This window comes from Cornus florida, unplaced genomic scaffold, assembly GCF_030987335.1.
Source record: "Cornus florida cultivar Cherokee Brave unplaced genomic scaffold, ASM3098733v1 CherokeeBrave_3.0.0_Hap2_Chr01, whole genome shotgun sequence".
Lineage (NCBI taxonomy): Eukaryota > Viridiplantae > Streptophyta > Magnoliopsida > Cornales > Cornaceae > Cornus > Cornus florida.
The window spans coordinates 45,023,977-45,049,149 of NW_026775571.1; the positions used below are offsets into that span (position 1 = coordinate 45,023,977).

General features: G+C 35.6%; 1 protein-coding gene across 1 annotated transcript; it reads right to left on the reverse strand.

Annotated features, from left to right (window-relative positions):
* Window positions 1-17,644: 17,644 nt before the first annotated feature.
* Window positions 17,645-18,292, reverse strand: LOC132295654 (small ribosomal subunit protein uS9). Its single transcript, XM_059793960.1, has one exon. The coding sequence runs from the start codon at window positions 18,222-18,224 to the stop codon at window positions 17,790-17,792; it is 435 nt and encodes a 144-aa protein (XP_059649943.1). The 5' UTR covers window positions 18,225-18,292; the 3' UTR covers window positions 17,645-17,789.
* Window positions 18,293-25,173: the final 6,881 nt, after the last annotated feature.

The window sequence follows — 25,173 nt, forward strand, 5'->3', positions numbered from 1 at the left end:
CAAAGTGTCTCTCATTTGTGGGTTTTTGGGAACATTCCCAATGTGCACGTGCTGGATGAAAGGATGACCAAGTTAGACAACAAAAGTGAGAAAATGGTGTTCATTAGCTATGATGCAAGTTCCAAAGGCTATAAGTTGTACAATCCAAGCATTGGGAAGATTGTCCTTAGTAGAGATGTTGAATTCGAAGAGGAAGCCACACGGGATTGGAACATTCCAAACGAAGATTATAATATTTTTTCAATTTCGGATAAGGAGCAAAAAGGTTATGGCATGGAACAGCCCATTTCTCCACCAATATCACCTCTACCAACATCAATTCATGATTAATCAACTCTATCATCATCAAGCTCAAGTGACATACTAGCACCTTATATAAGGAGTCTTTGTGACATATATGACGAAATGGACGAGGTAACAGAAAGGTTAGGTAATCTAACACTTTTTTGTCTCTTTGCGGATTATGAACCCGTAGGATTTGAATAGGCAGCACAAGACAAAAAATTGAGAAATGCTATGGATGAAGAAATCAAGTCCATGGAGAAGAATAACACATGAAAGCTTGCTACACTTCCAAAAGGGCAAAAGACAATTGGTGTCAAATGGGTGTATAAAGCAAAGAAAAATGAAAATGGTGAAGTTGAAAGATATTAAGCAAGATTGGTCGCTAAAGGGTATAACCAAAAGTCTGGAATTAACTATGATGAGGTTTTTGCACCTGTAGCCCGTTTAGAAACAATTAGATTGTTAATTTCTTTGGCAGCCCAAAACAATTGCAGAATTCACCAAATGAATGTGAAATTGGCTTTTTTGAATTAGTTTCTTAAAGAAAATGTGTATGTTCAACAACCCATAGGCTATGTTGTGAAGGGGTAAGAAAATAAAGCCTTGAAATTGAAATAGGCTTTATATGGCTTGAAGTAAGCACCAAGGGCACAGAATAAATGGATTGACAAATGTTTTCAAGACAACAATTCTTCAAAGTGTCCATATGAACATGCACTTTACAGCAAAGTAAGTGAGTATGGAGATATATTTTTTGTTTGCTTATATATGGATGATTTAATCTTCACATATAGCAATCCAAAAATATTTGAAGATTTCAAGAAGGCTATGGCTCGAAAGTTCGAGATGATATTGGTACCATGGCTTATTATCTTGGTATTGAGGTACAAAAAATGAAAGATGGAATATTCATTCACCAAGAAGGCTATGCTAAGGAAATTTATTAAAAAAAAAAAAAAAATTCAAGATGGAATATTGTAAATTGGTGAACACGCCCATTGAAATTAGAATCAAGTTATCAAGAGATGAAGATAGAGAGACGGTGGATCCAACATTTTTCAAAAGTCTTGTTGGAAGCTTAAGATACTTAATATGCATAAAGCTGGACATAATATTTATGGTTGGGCTTGTTAGTCGGTTTATTGAATGACCCACCATGACTTTTTTCAAGACAGGTAAGAGGATTCTTCCGTTACGTCAAAGGTACACTTGATTTTTTGTTGTTCTATTCATTTTCTAATGATTTTAAGCTTGCGGGTTATTGTGATAGCAAATTAGCAATTGGGCCGGAGATATGGATGATTGGAAAAATACTTCTGGCTATTGTTTCTTTATGGAAAATATTATTTTTACATGGTGTTCAAAGAAGTAACCCATTGTCACCCTATCAACTTATGATGCAGAATATGTTGCAGCCACTTCATGTGTTTGTCAAGCAATTTGTGTTGGTCCCTAAGATGCATATCTTGAGGTTTTCTCTTTTAATGACAAAATTCATGTTAAAAAGGGTTCAAGGAAATTTAATTGGCACATTGACATGTTAGGGTTTGGTCAAGTGGATGTTTAGCATATGGTGGAAGCTCACTCAATGAATTTCTAATTAATTGATCAAGGCACATAGCTTACAAAACTTACAAAGAAGTCACAGTAGCTATATTCAGTTTAGTGAATTCTGTGGCAACACACTCATTTTGTGTACAGCCACTCCCAAAGGTATTTTTGTCTTTACACACATCATAAAATCAATGTTACATTTGCCTATAAAGCTACATTGCTGGTTTGAGCTTATTTTTACAATGTGACAGACCAATCACATAGTCTAAAAATGATACAACAAGGTGTTTTTAACTGGTCTGTCAAAAGGCAATTGTAGGGACATTTTTGTGAGAGGCTACCAGGTGTGGACACGTGTAATGTGGTCCTTATGAGAGAGTGTATTGACAGCTACACAGTGTGTGTGTAATATTGCAGCTGGTGTATATATATATATATATATATATATATATATATATATATATATATATATGCGGACTATCAAAGCTATCAGTTGTAGGCCAAAAAAAGGTGTGTTGGCAAGGGCATAAATGTACTATCACCTCTACAATGTCAGAATTGCTCTCCTCATGGATTGGAGGACCTTAGCTCATTCCTATCCATCCATTTTAGGGCTGCATCAGCAAAGGTCCTAAGTATAAAGGCAATGTTATAGCTGATGCAAGACTTAAGCCCTAATAATAGATTTTCATATGTGTTAGAGTCTGTTCTTAAGTGAAATGTGAAGAGGACCTAAATGTTTATTTCTGAGCAGTGATTTATCCATGTAAAATCAATTTAAATCTCAGAAATTAACTATGTGTGAAATATCTCTTCAAGACATCCAAAGAATTAAGTGCTGCTGGTGTAATTTGGTTGTTGTCAAGGCTAAACTGAGGTATCAAATGTTGCTCTAGAGGCTGAAGGAGCTGGAAAAAGGTTGAATCAAGTTTAATACTCTTATTTACATCTGCTGAACTCAGGTATTGACTCAAACACACACTACAACAGAATATGATATCTCAAAGCTTGTTATTTGAGTATTTGTGATGAAATAGCTGCAGTACTAATCTACATTGAATTAACTTGCTATAAACCTTGTTTTTATCAACTAAGCTAGTTTAATCTAATGAAAAGAAGCTATTGAAGTTGGCCTTATTTAAAAATATTGATTATTTGCTGTCAAGACCTTGTAAACCACACTAGGCTGAGTTTTTAACTTAATAAGCTGTGACTGGAGAACTGAATTGACATACCATGGTTCTATCACTGTGATTCACATTGGAATATGAGTATAATGGTTATATAAGATTGTGAGAAACTTGAAAAGTCTTGAGCAAAGTCAAATTTCCATATTTGCCCTTGAAATTAGGGTGCTGTTGTTTTCAGCCTAAAATAACCTACTGTGTACTATGATCTACTAAAATATGAATTAAATCAATTTACCTTGCTTGGTTCTTGAATCCAATATGTTAAGCAAGTATAAATTGAGGTCTGGGAACAAAGATTGCTAAGGTTTGAACTGAACTAAAGGGGTATATTGTTTGAGTATCTATGTTGCTGCTTGTTGAAGCTTATCTGTTAAACATTAATTGTTTTAGGGCTGACATTGTTCTATCTTGCTATGATTAATGTATCTATCATTTATGCAAGTGTGTTTTGAAATTATAAAGCTATGAAGACAGAAAAAGGGGTCCTTAAGGAAGACATTCTGTGAGTTGACAGATTTACCCTTTGAAGAGGGTTTAAAGTCTAATTGAGCTAAATTGTTGAATGAACTTTCTATTCACTGTCCAATACTTACTTGAGCAAGTTTGTTGAGCTAAATCAAGACTGTGGGAACCTAGTGTGATCATCAGTTGAAGCTGCATTGTGAATTGACAGTTGTATCCTTCTTGTGCAGAGAAAAGTTTACTAGGGTATCTTATTGTGCTTACTCAAGGCTGTGTATTCATTCTTTTTTTGTGTAGCAGCTTAAGTAGATTGTGCTGGGTATTGACACCTTATTGTAAATGGTAGTGAGGCTTTGATAGCTCACCCCATTGTTGTTTAAGCTATTAAGAGCTTTGGAGTCCAAGCTAGGTTGCTTAGGACAGGGGGAGTGCAAGTGTGCACATTGGTGAGCTAGTGTGTGAGTATTGGTCGTGAAAACTAGTGCCTATTCTTGTACAAGGGAATCTGCAGAGAGTGAGACAGCTGAGTGTGTAACAAGGTACTTGCAGCTAGTGAATGATTTATTGGCTGTGGCAAAGCACCAAGGTTTTTCCCTATTAAGAGAGTTTCCTTGTATATCTTGTGTTATGTGCTTAACTTATGATTGATTCGTTTTGTTTTCATTGAGAAAAGTTTTAATTAGACCAATTCACCCCTCCCCTCTTAGTTTAACAATTTGGTTCAGAAATTTTTTAAACGAATTGCACATGCTACAAGAAGAGTCAACGGAGATTTTTTAGGACAACAAATTAGCAATTGCTTAAGCCAAGAATCCGTTATTTCATGAACGAAGCAAGCATATTTATACATAATTTTATTTCATTAAAGAATGCATAACCGAGAAGGAGGTGGAGCTCAAGTTCATAAGTCACAAGATCAAGTTGCAGATATTTTCACCAAGCCCCTCAAGTTTGCATAATTTCATAAGTTAAGGAGTATGCTTGGAGTTGAAAAAATCAAGTTTAAGGAGGGTGTTAGAAATTAAACTTGATTATGATTTTTAATGTCTTTGAAGATCATGGGTGTTTTTTATTTAGTGTTTAATTTTATATTTATGTGAGTTTTTATTGGAGTTAGTGAGAGGCATGAGATTTACAACTAGTAATAATCATGTTAATGGGAATTATGCCTACTAAATGTTATGTTAGTAGGGTGTTAATTTTTATTTACATATAGTTGTTACATATATGTTTTGAAACGAATATAATCTCATGTATTTTTACTTATTTTTAATCAAGTGAAATAAAAATATTTCCTCCATTTTATTCTCTTCCAAATATTGTATTAAGTGTTGCGTGTGTATCTAGGCCACTATTTCCAATAAAGTGGTATCAGAGCTAGTTTGTGAGAGAAAGAAGAAAAGGCAAACAATTCGGTTCCATTTCTTCTCTCTCTCACAAACTAGCTCTAATACCACTTTGTTGGAAATAGTGGCCTAGATAGATATACACACAACAAAGCGGCGATAACAGAGAGTAGAGGTATGACAGTGATGAAACAGCGGCAGTGGGTACTGAAACTTTCAGCCGACAAGCAAGGAGTAAGTTTATTGGCGAGCAATGAATTGGCACGGTGAGCTATGAGCAAGGAACTTCGACGATGAGTGAGCTTGGAACGGCTATGACAAACGTGTCCGTCGGCTGCTATCTTATTGTTCAGTTTTGTAATTTGGATCACCTCTGTACTTCTGGTTCTTCTTTTCTCTAACTGTTTTTGGGTTGATATTTATTTTTATAAAAATTGGAAAGGTACAAAAAATGAAAAAGAGCAAAAGTTATTTTTTTTTTCAAGTTTACAGTCCGAGTACCAATAAAGTCAGCGACCAATAGGCTACTGACACGTAGGCAACTATGCACTCCTCATATGTATATATACACATGTGATCAAGTCTACCAAATGGTTTAAGAGGGCAGTTTAGTCAATACATGAGTATAAGGGCAAATTGGTTATTAAGTGTATCAAATGGTTGCTCACGTGCTTCACTCTAGTTAGTTTCACATGACAAACTAACAGGAAAGGGTGATGTGATACACTTTTAAAAAGTTAAGGGTGTTATAAAATAGTTTATTTTAATTAGGGGGTTAGTTGATAGTTTATGCATAATATATAGGGGTTTTATGATTCTAACCCTTTATTTCACTACCATGTGTAAACTTCAAATTAATTTTTAGGATAAAGTACAAAAAACCCCCTTCAACTATTGGCCATGTGCAGTTAACCCCCCTGAACTACAATTTGCCCCCCTTAAACTATTGAATTTGGTGCAATTAACCCCCTATGTGACATCTCCAGCCAATTAGTTATAACAAAAATAGTAAAAGACAATTTTACCCCTATATAAACCACGTCGTTTCATAAAATTTTAGCAACCACCAATTTTTTGATGTTATTTTATCCACAAAAAATTAGAACTAAAAAAAAAATTCTGAAAAAAAAAATGAAAATTGAAATCTAAACAGCCCTTAGACACCAAACTCGAGCAAATTGTCCCCTCCCCTCTGTATTCACAGTTCTTTCCCCTTTCTCCTCTCCATTTCCTTCGGGTGCCAACTCCTGACCAGCACGGTACAACCGTTTTCTGTCTCTTCTCCATTGCCCACCACACCTCGAAAGGCTGCCAAACCACCATCCCCTCTTTCTCTCTGCGAACCCTAATTTTCATCGCTTATTCAAACCTTTGTAACATAGCTAAATTAAAGGCACCACTAGATTGCATAGCCACCAAAGATGATAAGACCACACCACCAGGATAGTGTGAATTAATGGCTAGAATCCTGGAAGGCGAATTCTGCAAAACTCGACTTGTAGATCGCAGATTCGGCACTCAAACCCTTATATGATCCCCTCACGCTCTCCAGATCGAACCGCGTCTCGTCGTTGTACGTAAATGACACCACCAGCAAACCGCTGCTCACGGCAGTGCTGTGATTCCGGCGGAATCAACCATGGTGATGCAATTCCGGCGAGGCCAAAAAGACCATCGGCTGAGAAAGATTTCTCTATTTTTTTTTTTTAATTATTAGTGTCGTTTCTCTGATGATGGAGATGACGACGCCGATGCCTATTTGACATAGTTGTATAACAAAATTTTAAGAAATTCGATATATATATATATATATATATATATATATATATATATATATATCAATCCATCATCTGGCCTAAAATCAGGGATCCAAGCTTCATCGATTGATCAAATCAATGATTGGAGAGTTAAGAAAACATGAGTTGTAATATTTGTGGTCATCGGAGTCTGTCCGGTAGTCGTTGCAAGGATTTTACCCATAAAAAAAAAAGGTTGGGGAGATATTTGGTCTTTGCTCAGTTATGGCGGGAATGAGGAAGGAGGAGGAACTATTGATTGTGGACATAGCATTTTTCAAGAGAATTGTTGATGCAAGGAAGGCTTGAGGCGTGAAAGCCCTAACCCTAGCGAGCGTGATAATCACCTACGCTGAGAGATCACTTCGTGAACTCGTGTGAGACGACTTTGGGAGCGGCAACTTCGACGTCAGATCCCGGTGACTCAAACGTTAGAATCTGGCTATAAAGACCCAGGTTTTATTCAACCTGGTGCGTCAATGGTGACCCGAAAGTTGACTCGGTAACGGATCCCGATGCGGAAGCAAGAAACAAGAATATGGTCTCCCGAGGCACAACACACCTCTAAGACCCTAAGATGACCTTCCATGAGGTCACAGAACTCAAAAAAACTGACGTGGAACTAAAAGATCAGAAATATGACAAATAAGCCCCCAGGGGCAAAATAGTCATTTCTAAAAACTATAGATTCAAGTGCCACCGAGCACGCCGCTGGAAAGACAACAAAAAAATAATCAAGATGGACTCAAGAATCGCATGATTCGAAGTCCGGACAAAGGAGAAACGACATGACGAAGAAAAACGAGCACTCAAGGCTAAAAGGGTAAATTGGTAATTATTCAGGAAGAACCGAGTGCAACCGAGCACATCGTTGGAAAGATAGCAAAAAATTAGTCAAGTACAAAAAAAAGTTCACTCGATTTGGAGTCCGGATGAGGGAGAAATGAGTGTTTGAAGTTGTAATGTCGCGGCGGCTCGACGAAGGCCATGGCATGCCCCATGCGCGTCCGGCGCCCATGCCGGCACCCCATTTGGCGTCCAATGGCATACACCATGACATGCTAGGAAAAAGAAAAATTCAGCCAGAACTGACAGCCGAAACGAGGTCCGAAACGGATTTTTCTGGAAAAACACGAAGAAGGAACCCCCCTTAAAATCGAGTTTTCTACCCTACTACGCGAAAGGAAATGTAAAAAAACTCACTGTAAAATCCCTAAAATACCCCTAGATCAGAACTGGACATGAGGGCAAAAAGCTGCTATAGGATCTAAGATTGAAAATGGGCTACCAAACGAATTTTTCTAGAAAAACACAAAGAAGAAACCCCTCCTGAAATCAAATTTTCTACCCAGACGAGTGAGAGAAAATGAAAAAAAACTCACTGCAAAATGGCCAAAATACCCTCCCAAGAAATCTGGTCAAGAGAGCTAAAAAGCTGCTAAAATGAAAACTGGATTCTGAAACTTCACGAGGGATTTCCGGTACCAAGACGACATTTTCTGAAAAAAACACAAAGAAGAAACCCCCCCTACAGTCATGTTTTCTAATTGACCATGTGAAGACCAGAATTTATTTCCCAAAGGAAAACCCCAGAATGCCCTAAAATCAGATTATGCAAAAAAATTGAAAAATGATTCTATAGGAGGCTCAAATCACAAAGGAAAGGGTTTTTCCCGAAAACGATCATGCACGCAGACGTAAATGGTGATTTTGAGTGCGCGGGAATGGTCTACGGTTCCCAGAAATGGCCGAGTCAAAATCCGACCCCCCAACGGCCAAAAAGGCGAAAATGAACTTGAAATGGAAAATATGGAAACCAATATTAAGAAATGGTTTCAAATGACCATTTGGCCCTTGGCCATACTTCATACAAGATAAATGAGACCCTAGTGGAGGTACCAGAACACACTTTACACCACCCGATTTGAAAATGAACCCTTAAAGGCTCGGTTTCTACTATTTTAGCCCAAAAAATGCAATATGTGAACTAAAATGCAAAAATAAAAACTAAACGGTATTTGGCCCTTAGCTACACCTCACATATGGCAAATGAATGCTAAAGGATGAATTTCACACAAAATGCACACACCGGTGCGAGAATGACATATCAAAATCCTAATTTTCATACTTTTCTCATTAAAGGCAAAATTTAACATTTTTCAATATACATGGATTACAAATGAAGTTTGGCCCTTGGCCACGTATCATATACATAGAATGAATACCAAAAAGTGTACTTAAGCACATAATACAAGTTTGGAATCAAATATACACATTTGACAAAATAACTACAAATGGCATTTCAAGCCAACCTTCACAAGAATTGAAATCTTCAAGTCCACAAATCATTCAAGCTTAATGAGAATCTCAACATTGATTCCTGTACCTGAAAAATGTCCCCACTACGTGGGTGAGCAACATAAAGCTACTCGTAGGAGATGAGCATGCATCAACCTAGCATTTTACAATTTTATCACTTTATGGTGAAACATGTTAAAGGGATTCATGCCACCTAACGTCTATATCAAAATGAGACTCAAGAAGCATCCTAAGCTACCTTAGAGTGTTTCTAGCATAAATCACATCATTTATGCATTTCAACAACATAGAAACATGTTATACAAAACAACAAGATATAGATTCTCAAAGTCATCAACTTGAAACCTAAAATACGAAAACAACAAGAGTGGGTCATGCCACCTAACGTCTATGTTCAAAATAAATCTATAGAATCATTCCTAAATTACATTTGAACATCAAAACACAAATCATGATATCGATACAATTTAACCAACATTGGAACTTCCAATACAATGCATAAAGCATGATTTCTCAAAGTTAACATCTTGTAACTTAAAATGGTAAATCAAACAAAGAACAACAAGTTACGATATCATCTAGTTATCAACTTGAAAAGAAATGCGAAATCAACCAAAGTGGATACTTGGACATCACGCCGGATCAGACCGACACCATAGTTACTTTAGGGTTACTAGCTCATAGGTAACCTCCCTATGTGCGCACTAAACTATATAAAGGGACAATCCCCCGTACTAGAACCAAGTCCTAGCCGTAGCCAAACAACGACATCCCCAAGTTTCCAAAATTAACAAGTTGTGCAACAACGTATATATCAACATGTATATACAAGATATCAACTATCTACCAAGCACAACTAATTTGAAAACACATACAATACATGTACTAAGTCCATAACTATTATGGCATGACAAATGTCGAATCTTCAGTGTGTGATTCGTTACACGCTATAATAATATCTTTCAACATTGAAAACATAAGCTCATGAATTTAAATATAACAACAATGTTATCAAATGCTCAAATGTAACCAAGTGAATACACAACAAGTCCAAGTCCATGATTTAAATATAGAAACAACTTCCGATTAAATCCATGGAGTAATTAGATAGATTCCAATTCAATTCCAAATAACGTCAAATTAATACATATTAAAGGACATAGCATGGTCATCACCTATATCCATTCTAAAACTCAATTAGGTTGTTGGAGCAATAAAGTGGAATTTTAATTAAATCTTGCTAATTTAAATCCCAAGATTCTAAAGCAACTTCAAATGGTCCCAAATTACTATATGCTAGTAAACAAGTCATGATCATTACAAATATCAAGTTAAAAACTTAATTAAGCCAAGGGAACCATTAAATAAATTTTAATTAATCATTTTAATTAAAATCTCTAGATTTTCAAACTCATCTAAATGTTCTCAAATTAACATATGTTAGGGAACATGCCAAGGCCTATTGTAATATCATATTACAAGCTTATTTCAAGCAAGTTACATCTATGTAAATTTAACTTTCACCAAAGATAAATATTAAATAAAAGTTGCAATTCTCATTCAAATGATTCCAATTTAATATATGTTAACAAGTATACCAAGACCTAAATTACTAGCATGCCACACTTTAATTCCAAGTTGTATATCATCATGAGAATTAAATCTCAAACAAAGAAATTAATTAAATGAAAGGTTTCAAAACCTAATCAAATATTCTAAATTTAATATATGTGAAAGTATATGGCATGTACATCAAGAATATCAAGTCGGAATTTCAAAGAAATGAATAGTGCACTTGGAGCAAATTAATTAATAATTACTAGATTTTAAAACATCTCCGATTACTTTCAATTTCACATATGTTGAAGAGTGTATTAAAGTCTAACATAATATGCTAACACATATTGATTTCAAACTAGATAAGGCCACATGAATTAAATATTTACTCAAGAAAAATATTAAATAAAATCTTCATTACTTGTCCAAAAATTCTCAATTTAATATATGTCAGTGACCATATCAAGGGGTAATATAATTCAATGCCACATGTTTAAACAAAGATATAATCAACCGGGAAAATCAAATCCTTCACAAGAAAAACAAATAATAAAATCTCTAGATTTGTTACCAAAGCATGTAAATAAGTTGCATAAACATCACTAGCATGCAATATAACAAGAATAATAACCTATAACACCCCCTACCTCAATTTGAGATGAAAATCTCAAATCCCCACCGTAAGAAAAGTGCTCCTAATCCGACGATACCGAAGGGTTTTGTCGGGGACAATATGATGAACAGGAATACCCAAGAAGCCCCATGAAAATCACAACTAAACTTCAAACTCGAACTAAAAATTTGGCCAAAAACGGGTTCTAATAAGGGGGAAAGGTGCGTGGCGTCAAGGCGAACAATAAACGTTAAGGCCGAAGGATTTTCACTAAGGAAATCAAGTGGAGGAGAAGAAAGAGTGAAGGCAGCCCCTTGGGCTCCCATGGCTGCCGGCCAAGAAGAGGAAGAAGGTCTGAAAATCTGATTTTAAAAATTAGGGCAACCTATTTATAGAAATCTCAAAAAGTGCCCCAAAAAGGCCCCGCCTGGTCCAGAAAAGTGGAATTTGAGCAAACGCGCTCAAACGTCAAAACTCCATGAACAAAAAAGATTCAAAATGAGAAAATATGAATAACGGAAGAAACGGCGTCAAAAACCGAGTCCCGACCAGAGAGATATGCCCCGAACAAGTTCGGCGGCAACCGGGTCCAAAAACTCTGAAATTGGAGAAAAACGACCAGAATAGAATTCTAAGAGTACACGACTTGACGAAATGTGAAAATGAATCCCGTACGAGGATCCAGGCTCCAGACGAGGTATTTTTGCAATAACTTTCGTTAATTGCACAATGGCCCCTACAAAAAGGGTTAACTGCGAAACTGCCCCAGAATGAAAATATCTTCCAAAAGATATTTTCTTAGATGCCCCTGAAATAAAATATCTTCAAAAGATATTTACGAAAAACACCCCAAGAAAAAAAAAAAGATTCTGAAGAATTGTGCATTCATGCCCCTATGGACACTAGGAGTAACCAGAGTACTTTCTTGCAAAAGTAAAGATACGTATTTCGAGGAAACCATTCAAGATGAAGGCACGTGAAGTCAAAAACTAACTCCGAGCACAAAAAGTGAGGTTGTGCCAAAACTAACAAACAGAGATAAGACAGAATAGGGAAAATGACGAAATAGGAAAAAGGACAAAAAGTGAATAGTGTCCGAAAAGTGAAAATGTGGAAATGACTCGATTCTCAAAGGAAGTTGTCAATCCATACAAAAGAGTCTCGGAAACCAATTCCAAGTACTCGAGATGACACTAAGTGACAAAAAACCGAACTCATAAAGGAAAATTAAACGGAAAAAAATTTATCTGTAAAATTTCAGAAAAAAGGGAAAGGAAGGAAAATGATCGGGTCGTTACACTGGCAGCAAGAGCTACTTCAATCGATCAGTTACGTCAGTAGTTAAAGACTAAAAATAAGTCATTTTATAGTAAGGGTGAGGGGGCATTGTGTTCTTTTAACTTCATAAAGGGTTGTATGGTCATTTAAAAAATTTTAGGCTGTAACGTGATCGTCATGTGCTTCTTCACGGTTAAATTCAACCGACTAATCACCGGACTGGGGTTAATTGCAACAAACATGTTAGTTCAGGAGGGTTATTTGCCAAATTATTAAATCATAGCGGTTTTTTGCTAAATGGCTAATAGTTGAAAGGGATTTTTTGCACTTTACCCTTAATTTTAGTATGGTATTATCTATATCTATATTTATATTATTCTAAAAGTATAAGTCCCTTTCTCTATTTCTTTATTTTTTTTATATATTTTTATATAAAAAGTCTAATAAAGTCTCATTAAATCACCTTATGATTTCCTCATTGACATTTTTTATTTCATTTTTAATATAAAATTGTAATAAATTCTCATTAAATCAAATTATGATTCATACCTCATTACCATTTTTCATTTTTTAAAATTAAAAAGTCTAATAACGCTCATTAAATCATACCTTCCCAAAAATTCTAGAGCCTACTCCACAATATTAAAAAAAATAAAAATAAAAAGCCAAACGCACAAAGAAAAAATGAAGCCAAATACATGAAGCAAAAAAAGGAAAAAAAATATACTACCCTACTCCTTATGATTTCCTCATTAACATTTTTCATTTTTTTGAAAAAAAAAATAATAAAAAAAAAAAACATTCCACTTTTTTTATAAATAAAAAATAAAAAAAAAACTCCGAATACACTAATAAAAAAAGCATCCAAATACAAATAAAAAATAATAATAAAAAAGGAAAGAAGTAGTGCTTATGATTTTCTCATTAACAATTTTATACTATTTCTTAGATTTTTTATATAAAAAAAAATGAAAAATGTAAATGAGAAAATCGTAAGTACCTCTTTTTTTCTTTTCTTTTTTCATTTTTATTTTTTTTATTTTTTTGTATTTGGCTGAATGGAAAGTTTGAACCCAAGCCCAAAATCTAGATTTTCTCATTAATAACTATAATTTATCTTTGAAGGTAATAATTCATATAAGAAATACTATAAATTTATTAAAAATTTATATGGAACCTTTTGGCAAGCGTTAATGTCCTCTGGGTTGTCCACGAAAAGAAAACTTGGAAATACATATGAGAACCTTTTGGCAAGCATTGGTGTTCTTTGGATTGTGTAGAAAAATGAAACGTTTGGAAATAAATTTATTAATAATCACAATTTAGTTTAGAATTTATTAATTCATATGTAAAAGGGTAAATTAAATTCACCTCCCCTCTAGTTAGCTAAAAGCTCAAATAGCTCCCCTTAATTTTTAAGAGAACCATTTACCTCCCCTAAAATGAATGTCCATTGGAGTCAAATTAACAGACCATAGGAATTTTACTAAAAAAACCTTCACATTTGAAATAATTATTTTAATATAATAATAAAACTATTCTTATATAACGATCGTGCCCTTGGCACCACCCATTGTAACAAGTCCCTTAACCTAACCATCATTGCCAAATTCACCCTCTATGTGTCATGCAATCAGGATGCTATCTTCTTCACCTCTTACACCTTAAAACGTCAAACGTATATGTTGCATAGTCCATGGACCCCAAGAAATATAGTACAAAAGGAAAAGAAACAGAGTAACAATGACATCGGCTCGAAGGAAGGAATAGGATTGCAGTGAAGACGGCACAGAGTATAAGAAAAAAGACGAAGCAAACATACAGGGAGCATGGGGGTAGCGAAGGAGATTACCCAAAAGATCAAAGAGACTGGTATTGATATGTTTGACGAAGATGAGAAGTCCATTGATGATTGTGTGAAATGTGATGTGAGGAGGGCTCGGTCTGGTCTTTGGACAAACATTGCCTACCAAACCCTAATCTCTCTCGCCATTATCCTTTCTCTCTCTTCACCTCTGATTGAGGGAATCATTGGCACACCTAACTAGCTAATATTTCGTATACATGGATTTGCAATTTTGATAACATTTTTGGTAATTTCTTTATGAGAAACAGTGCATACTATCAATTTATAGGATTTAGGGCTTGCGTTCAAACTGTCGATTCAGAACTTATTCTTGTTCATTGTGATAGTAATGTGAATGGAGCAATTTGGTGAAAGGGTGTTGGTGGATCCTGCAAAGGAGATGAATTGAGGGCATTGTTTGTTAATATCTATGGTGGAAGGTAATATTACAACAATTAGTAAATCTTAGAGAGCAATATGGACTTTCCAGGTGATCAGGATGCTGACATCATCAATTAACATCATTGAGCAACTTTGGCTTGAACTGACATCATTTTAAGAAAGGCAAATGACATTCTTGAAACTCGAGAGGAGCAATTTGGCACACCTAATATTTCGCATAGATGGGTTTGCAATTTTAATAACATTTTTGGGAATTTCTTTATGAGAAGCCGTGCATACTATCAATTTACAGGGGACTTGCGCTAGAATTAGGGTTGGGGTTCAAATTGTCAATTCAAGGCTTATTCTTGTTCTACAGCGAATGGAGCAATTTGGTGAAGGGGTGTTGGTGGATCCCAGCAAAGGAGATGAATTGAGGGCATTGTTTTGTTAGTCTCCATGGTTGAAGCTAATAATGAAGGTGCATAATTTATCCTTTATTTTAATATTAATGAGAAGAGCAGTGTCAACAACCACCCATCCAGTTACCAGCAATTAGCAACTTCTTTCATTCATTACTTCACTGTTTAACATGTTCCCATCCCCATCTTTTTTTCTTTTCTTTTCTTTTCTTTTCTTATATTTTCTTTCCATAAAAAGCTTCTCAATTTCTGCTAGATTATCATAATTCATAAGAATTGAAATACTCACTCAAAAAGGAATAAAATCTCCACCGAAAATTTAAACATGCATGTGAAAATAATACCATGAAGCATGAAGCATGAAGCATGAAGCATGAAGCAATCTTAAAAGGCTAGAGATATTTTACTTCAAAAGCCAAATACAGATTTGAAAGAACTGTCATGCCAGAACTGAACATGGACTTACATGTATCAACTGCTTGTCAACCTTATCAATCAAAATACAAATTCAACTTCACAATTAACATGGATACCATGTTAGCCCGAAAAAAGTATCGGAGGAACTAGCAACACCCACAACCATCATAATTCACTTGGCAATCGAAAAGGTCAAAAAAAAAAAAAAAAAAAAATGCTCTGAACATAATTCTAGACATTAGATTAACAAGTCCTTATATGGGATGGTTAAAACTTAAAAGACCCATGAACTTTCTGTTTTGTGCAGACATTCATTATTGCAGCTCCTAATTCTTTCCTCTGGAAAGATGATCAAATTGGTAAAATTTGAGCAAAGCAACTTGATATTTTCCTCTAATAAAGTCTCTGTATTCACTGTCATTACCATGATATGGTCCAGCAGAACAATACGAAGTTCAATAGGGATGGACTCCATGCCGATATGAAATGAGAAACAATAATAAATAAATAAAATGGCAATAAAAGAGTAGAATAATAATAATTGATCCATGCATCGTGACAAGCCTCAACCACAATTATCCAACATGGTGATCGACAATCAACATCAACCATTACAGCCTGGTCACTCATGTAGGCAAACATGAGGTCCCTTGAAGTTTAGACAAACACATTACAAATCCTTCCAAGGACTACATTAAGCCACAGTAATTATAATGATATCTCATTAATTCTAATTTTTTTAATTATTATTGTTTTTGTCAGTACAATTTAGTCACCACTTACGACACATGAGTCAGTAATTAAAAATTACAATAGAAGAAGAGAAGTTCAAACAATTCAAAGTGGTACAAGTAGTCCGAACTTAGTAAATCAGATGTCCTAATACAGGTCTGTTGCAGGGAAATTGCTATCATAGATAGTGGGGAAGGATAATCGTGCACTCACAGGAGGAATGGACACACTACCCATGTTGTTCAACCAGGACTGGAGACAAAACAAGCCTTAAGAAAGCATATGTTCCCCCAACAAGACAATCTGTGGAGGCACTTCCATCTTCCCATCCAAAGGATTTCTGGAGCCACAGTTGGACTTACAGACCCAATACCTAACTCAAGTACGAGTGAGACCAAGCTTCATAAAGAGAAATTTTGGGTTTAAGTAAGGCGAGAATGTTCCAAAAACCTAGCAGAACTTTTAGATTTCTGCTTACCAGACCTCGACTTTAGTCAGAACAGAATCAAGAAACTAAAGGTTGAAATTTATGCACAAATGTTTTCCTCTCTCTTTAATTCACAAGCTTTGCACAAGGAGTAATACCCAAACATGATACTTTTTAATGCACTGGATTGCTGCTCCTAAAATCCACAGATTAAAAAATTAGTAAAATATCAAAAAGATTCTAGGCAAACAAAGTATGAAGCAAGGCTAAAAATGACATGATCCCAATGCAAAACTACAAAGCTATTTATATAATGCGCACATCAAAAGATAACTAGCATTCTGAGAAATGGCCAGGAAGGAGTACTTGCAACAATGAAATGCCACATTTCCCTAAACTCCAAGTATCATGATGTGGTAACTTAGCCTAAAAGTTGCCCAAACATTTGGTATTGGTACAGAAACACATCCTGTGCATTTATTATATGTTATATAAACATAATATTATAATTTGATATAATAATAATAAATATAAAAATTATATAGTGCGTGGTGAAGAACATTAGGTTTCCATCTCTCTCTATGTAAGAGGTAGGAAATCATTCTTTTATCAAATTTGAAACTTTTCATCTTCTCCCAACATCACATGTAAAGATCAATAACCTATTGGACACACATCACACATGGGCCATTCCTATTCGTGTAGTTTCATATTGACAACTACAAATTTGAATCAATGAAGATTAATTCCATATCGGATTCTTAACCTAGCAAAATAAGACTCCACAGCCAAGACAATTAAATAGCTTGCAAACTATAAATCGAACCAAACCCATTAAAACCACAGATTACAGAACTCTTTAAGTTGGGTCAAGGGAGAGATAAAAAGCATGATGTCCTATGTTTCAAGCTACACATTGAACCTAAAAAAGACTCCTATAACACTCAGACTAATCTGAAACTCCATACTCAATCCTCTATCACAAACATCCAATAATAAAATTGTGCAACCAAAAACAATTAAATCAAAATTTTCTGCAAAATTTAAATTCCTGAACAGTCAATTACTCAATCAAACAGTGATATATAGAGAAGCTTAAATGAGAAGCTTAAAACCAAAACATTTGAATTTGAAGTGATTCTCTCTCCGAACCTCATGAGCCCCTTAACGGTACGACTTCTGGAACCTGGCACGAGCACCACGTCCACCGAACTTCTTGGGCTCGCAGCGTCTGGGGTCCGCCACCAGGAGGGTGCGGTCGTAGCGGACGAGGATGTCCTTGATCTCCTTCTTGGTCTGCTCGTCGACGTACTTCTGGTAGTAGGCGACGAGGGCTTTGGCAATGGACTGACGGATGGCGTAGATCTGGGAGGTGTGACCACCGCCTTTGACTCTGATCCTCATGTCGACGCCGGCGAAGCGGTGGCGACCCAGGAGGAGGATGGGCTCGTACGCCTTGTAGCGGAGGATCTCCGGCTCCACCAGTTCGATGGGGCGGCCATTGATCTTGATCAGACCACGCCCGCGCTTGCAGTAGGTCACGGCCACGGCAGTCTTCTTGCGCCCGAAGCACTGCACAGACTCAATTGGGGCTGCCATGATAATCAGCTCCCTCTCTCTCTCCGCAGAGAAATGAGGGCGAGTGAAACAAATAGGATTAGGGTTTTTGAAAGGAAGTGAGGACAGGTGGATTAGGGTTGGGTTGTCCCCTGTGGGTTAGGGTCCAATCCACCCGTCCGGATAAAATCCGACTAATATGTGTGCTTTTTATTAGTGTCATAATATTATTATTATTATTATTATCAGATTTCAAAGGCACAAAGGCCGAGCCATAACGGCGGTACAAATGCAAAAAAGTCGAGTCATAAAAGACATAAAAATCTTGAAGCAAAATAAAAAAAAATAAAGAACAGACTTCAGATTTGTGGAGAAACGAAAGTCAAAGCTTTACAACGGAAACCATCAAAGGAGAAACGCCACAACATGAGTGACCCAAATGTCTGCAATCATCAAGGTAACAGCTCCAAAGTTACAACCATATGGTGCTTTGACAGGGGGAATACCACCAAAAACCCCGCACAAGATCAAATCAAGAAGAAAAAGATTAGATCTAGGCGGGAACAAATAAAAACTGACCTAGTCAGAGATCTAGCCGAAGAAAAACAACAGATCCACTCATGTGAGCCGAAAACGAACCAAACATGAGCAAATCTAAGCAGAACAAAAACAAAAATGGCGTAAAAAAAATCCCCACGAAACGCATTTATTAAAACACGCTGAGTTTATTGCAGCCGTAGGAAGCAAGCCATCACCTCCCCACTCCCATGGAAGGGAGGAGGGAGCAAACAGAAGGAAGAAGTGGAGTTGGGTGTGCGCAGAGGAGAAAATGTAGGGAGAGAAAAGCCTGGAAGTTTTAGGTATAAGTGTTCTCTGTGTGTCCAAATGAGATGGTTTGGGTGTTAGGTATTTGGATATCTTATATTATTAACATGTTCACTCTGTGGGCATGGTGTTGTAGGTTTGTCCCATATAGGATTTTGATTGAAAATGTTGAGCAAACTATTATAACCTCTCCAGAGGTTTCATCTAATTGTAAATAAATTTGATATTTGTCATTTTTTTTTATTTTTTTGGCTAAGACACCTCCATGTCAGGTTTTGTTATGAATTTACTCGTATACCCTTATTATTATATTATTAAAAATGGATAAAATATTTATAATAGAAAATGACCCTTTTGCCCATTAACATTTACCCAATAAAATATTTTCATTTTTTTCCTTTTTCCCACTATTTTCCTTTCCATCGCCACCAACAATATACTGTATCGTCCGATATGCGATAAATCAGCCGATACGCGATCATTTTTCAAGTCTGATACGCAATCTGTATCCGCCAATTTACACTGATTTTGTCGGAGTTCATTACACCGCGACCACGACTGAGACCGATATCACAACCGTGACCGTGACTGTGAACCATTACACCACCACCCTTCAGTATGTAAAATATATACATATATGTAAATATACAAAGAATCAACCCTAAAAACCCAAAGAACCATTGAAGATAGCTAGGTTTACAATGATGTTGGCGGTGAGGTTTGGGGTTAATGTCAAAATTGATCTCGACATGGCAGTGACAACGCTGTGATGCTGGTCTGGCGGTGATGACTCGATGATCGTGGTTTGGGGTTATCATTAATATCGAAGATGGTTGTGAGGCCGGTTCAGGAAATCGTGTTTGCTTATCACAGTTAAAGCTTCACTGAGTGTAGTGTCCCGGATTTTTTTCAAATTTTTTAATATTTTATTTTATTTATTTTTCGTATAACGTTTTACGCGTTATGCGAATCCCGATGATTTTATTACATTTATTTATTTATTTATTTGAGCATTGATGTGTATGTGTGTGTGTGTCTGTGTATATATATATATGTATGTATGGGTGGTTAGTGGGAGGAGATATTATTTGGCATATTAGTGATTAAAGTTAATTCAAGGGGCATGTGGTAATTGTGAGGGTCAAAGAATGTGACCCATGGGTTGACTAGTCTTGGAAGACCCTAAAGTCCATTTTGGACTACAAGGGTCTCATCACTCATCTCTCTCTCTCTCTCAGCCACCCACATCTTTTCTCTCCATTCTTCATTTATCTTTCTCTATATTTCTCCAACTTCTCTCTAAGATCTCTCAATTTTTGAGTTAGAATTAGCCCAAACTATAGTTAAAAGAGTTGAAGAGCTTGGCAAGGGTTACGTTTTGACACCGGTCTTGCATGCATTTGTTGGAATTTTGAGTTGCTATCTAAGCTTTGGTTGCTCCATTTGAGGTAGGGAAGTCTAAATTACAATGTATTTAATCTTTGTGAGTATCTACATGTGTATTTGTTTAAAAGCATGATTATGTGCTAGTTGTTGTTCCTTACATGTTCATTTCCTTTATATGGTTGTTGCTCTACATGAATCATTTTATGAATATGATGATTTGGTTTATTCAAGTTAAAGCATGTTAAGTTTGATATTGTATGTGAATGATTTGATATATATATATATAGCATGCATAATGTTGAAAGAAATAAAAATTGAAGAGAGAAATTAAAAATGAAGAATGCAAGGAAAGACACATAAAGCCCAAAGGGCTACATCACCCTTATTATATTCTCTCTTAAGATTGTTTACAATGAGCACCTCTATTTATAGGTGAAGGACCAAAGCGATAAATATGAAAAATACATTAATTGATGATTCATAAAATCAATCCCATAAATTACTCCAATCATATTTTATCATAAAGTAAAATCACTCCCATAATATTCTTAGAGCAATATTCAGTGGAGTAATTTAAGGTTCCTATAATAATTGGTGTGCCTTTTGTCGTCAATGACAACCAAAGCTTAAAGTGTGATGAAATGTGGCCAAGTTTAAATTTATAGAATGTCACTGCCACTCGTAACTACTAACGTAGCAAGAGCGAGTAGGGATCATCCCAAGGGAAAGGTAGAGTATTCTTGAAATCAATGTTGGATTAATAGGTCGAATGATCAAAAAAGGGGTTCGATTTGATTAATTAAACTAATGGTTCAATTAAAACAATGCAATTAAGTGACAATCTAGATTTCAGAGAAAGTAATATAAAATAAAGGTCTTGGGGCTTAGAGTTCACTACTAAGCTTCACTTCACCAAACACTAGCAATTGTAAATTAATAGGGAAATTCAAGTTATAAAATGTGTGTGTGTGTGTGTGTGTGTGTGTGTGTGTGTGTGTGACCAATTGAAAACTAAATATGGATGGCAAATAAGCATAGATTGTCTAATCAATCTAGTGATTAGCACAAACTATCAAATGAGACCATTAACCATTCAACTAAACCACAATTAGTGCATACACAAAAATTTAGAGAAATGTACTTCTTGCACTCATAAGTATGGAACATCAAACAACAAGAATGGATTGTCCACTTATCTATGAAATGAAAGTAATTACACTACAACTATGCTAATGACATGAAAATTAAACTAATTAAACTAAGAAGGTGGCATAATCCATCAAGAAATAAGTATGAACCATCAAATAAACCACAAGAGTAATCAATTAAGCACCATGCCTTAACCATCACTAAATTTATAACATTAACACACATAGATATGCATCAATTTCATTAAATGTAGAGAAAAGCACATGAACATTCATTCTAGCATACATAGACATATAGATAGAATTAGATGATCAATTGAAAGCATTAATCCATACAAATCATGTAAAAATCACAAGATCTACATTTATTCATGGTCAAAACATCAATTACAACTAAAATTCCCAAAAATATACAAAAGCTAGGTTTAGGAAGCAAGCCTAGGGGCTATCTTTAGCCCTAAAAGAAATATTTAGTCATTCATTGTAGTGGCCATGGAACCCTCAAGGGTTAACTTGGAGGTTAGTATCATCATCTTCATCCTTACTTTCTTCCCAAAACCCTAGTTCTAGAGAGAGAAACTGTTTCTATATTTGGTAAAAATATCTCTATGTGTAACCTCTACAAAAATTGGTTCAATTAATCTATTACAAGCATCTTTGAGTAGGCAACAAGTCAGAAATACTACCTCTGATTGGTGGAAATTCGCAGCTACAAAAAGTAGTAGAATCTGGGCGCGCTTGGGAATTAGACGGCTCACTGCCAGTAGCCATTTCGATCGATCGAAGGATTTTCGATCGATCAAACTCTTACTTTGATCAATCAAAGCTTACGTGTCATGAAAATATTTTCTTGGCCTTATCTGGATTACTAAGTTGGCACCGCCTTAATTTGAATCGATTGTAGCCTTCTTCGACCGATCGGGACTTCCTTCGATCGATCGAAGATCTACTAATGCAATTTTCTTGACTTATTTCCAGATTTGCTCCTTAGCTCTAAAATTGAGCTAAATGGCTCTTCTTAGCCTGTTTGAACTTTATTGACCTGAAATAGGCAAAAACACAAATAAGTATTATAACATGAAAGTAAGATAGATGAATTGACTAAAATACCCTAGCTTAGGTGCTAAAATGCATCACATTTGAGCACTCATTACACCCTAAACTTAGATATTGCTAGTCCTTATTAATGAACTACAAAGAAAAGAAACAAATAAACAACTATACAACTATAAACTAGAAAGCAATGAAATGATAGCGCCACTTTCGTAGGGAACACGATTGCATTTAGCTTATGCAATAAGCCTTTTAAACCCCTAGGTTACCCCTAGTGGACGAGTGAAGTCTCATAAGAGTTTCTAGAAATGTAACGACCCGGTCATTTGCCTTCCTTTCCTTTTTCCTGAAATTTTAGGAATGAATTTTTTTCGTTTAATTTTCTTTTCTGAGCTCTGTTTCGTATCGCTTAGTGTCATCTCGAGCACTCAGAATTGGTTTCTGAGACTCTTTCATGTGAATTGACAACTTCCTTTGAGGACTGAGTCATTTTCGCATTTTTCGTTTTTGGACACTATGCGCTATTTCGTCTTTTTCCCTATTCTGTCTTTTTCTCATTTGTCACATTGTTGGCACAACCTCACTTCTCATGCTCGGAGTTGGTTTTTGACTTCACATGCCTTCATCTTGAGTGGTTTCCTCGAAATACGTATCTTTACTTTTGCAAGAAAGTACTCTAGTTGCTCCCGGTGTCCATAGGGGCATGGATACAAAGTTCTTTGAAATTATTTTCTTTTCTTGGGGTGTTTTTCGTAAATATCTTTTGAAGATATTTTATTTCAGGGGTTTTTAAGAAAATATTTTAGGAAGATATTTTCATTCTGAGCCATAAGTGTAGTTTTCACTTTTTGGAGGGCCCATTGTGCAATTAATGAAAGTTATTGCAAAATGTCTTGTTTTGAGCCTGAATCCTCGTACATGATTCATTTTCACATTTCGTCGAGTTGTGTACTCTTGGAATTTCCTCCTGATTGATGTTTTCCAGTTTCAGGGTTTCTGGCCCCAGTTTGCGCCAAACTTGTTTTGGGCATAACTTTCTGCTCGGGACTCAGTTTTCAACGCCGTTTCTTCCGTTGTTCATATTTTATCATTTTGAATCTTTTTCATGCACAAAGTTTTGCCATTTAAGTGCGTCTGCTCAAGTTTTACTTTTCCAGACCCGGCGGGGCCCGTTCGGGGCACTTTTTGAGATTTCTATAAAAGGGGGGTGAGATATTTCATTTTTCATCTTCTCCCCTCTTCATGCACGACCTGGAGCTCCCATGGCAGCCCAAGGGGTGCTGCCATCTTCTCTCTCCTCTTTTGGTTCACTTTTCTTTGATGGAAAGTTTTCGGCCTTAACGTTTGTTGTTCCCCTCGCCGTGCTCTACCTTTCCCCCTTATTAGAATTCAGTTTTGACCATTTCTTGAGTTTGGTTTTGAGGTCAAGTTATGATTTTCATGGGGCTTCTTGTGGATTCTTGTTCATGGTGTTGTCCCCGACAAAACCTCTCGGTATCGTCGAATTCGGAGCACTTTTATTTTGGTGGGCCTTTGGGTTTTTCATCTCAAATTGAGGTAGGAGATGTTTTAGGTTTAAATTTTTGTTATATAGCATACTTGTGATGCTTATACTACTTGTTTGCATGATTAAATATAAAAATCTAGAGATTTTATTATTTATATTTCTTGTACGGGATCTAATTTTCCCGGTTGCTCATGACTTGGTTTAAACATGTAGCATGATTTTATATTACCCTTTGATATGCTCATTGTCGTGTATTAAAATTGGAACATTTGAATAAGTATTAAAGATTTTATTTAATATTTATCTTAGGTGAAAGATTAATTCACATGGCCTTAACTAGCTTGAAATTAATATGTGTTAGCATATTATATAAGGCCTTGGCATGCTCTTCAACATAGTTGAATTTGAAAGTAATTGGAGGTGTTTTGAAAATTAGTAATTATTAATTAATTTAATTAATTAATTTGCCCCGAGTGCACTATTCACTCCTTTTGAATTCCGACTTGATATTCTTGATTTACATGCCATATAGCTTCACATATATTTGATTTAGAATATTCGGTGAGGTTTTGAAACCTTTCATTTAATTAAATTCCATGTTTAAGATTTAATCCTCATGGTGATATACAACTTGGAATTGAATTGTGGCATGCTAGAAAATTAAGCTTTGGTGTGGTTGTTCACATATATTAAATTGGGATTAATTGCATGAGAATTACAACCTTTATTTTATATTTAACTTTAGTGAAAGTTTAATTTACATAGGTGTAACTTGCATGAAATAAGCTTGTAATGTGATATTACATTAGTCATTGGCATGTTCTCTAAGATATGTTAAATTGAGAGCATTTGGTTAAGTTTGAAAATCTAGAGATTTTAATTAAAAGAATTAATTAAAATCTATTTTGCTGTCCCATTAGCTTAATTAAGGTTTTAACTTGATATTTGTATTGGCCATGACTTGTTTACTAGTATATATTAATTTGGGACTATCTGAAGTTGTTTTAGAACCTTGGGATTTAAATTAGCATGATTTAATTAAAGTTCTACTTTGTTGTTCCAATAACCTAAT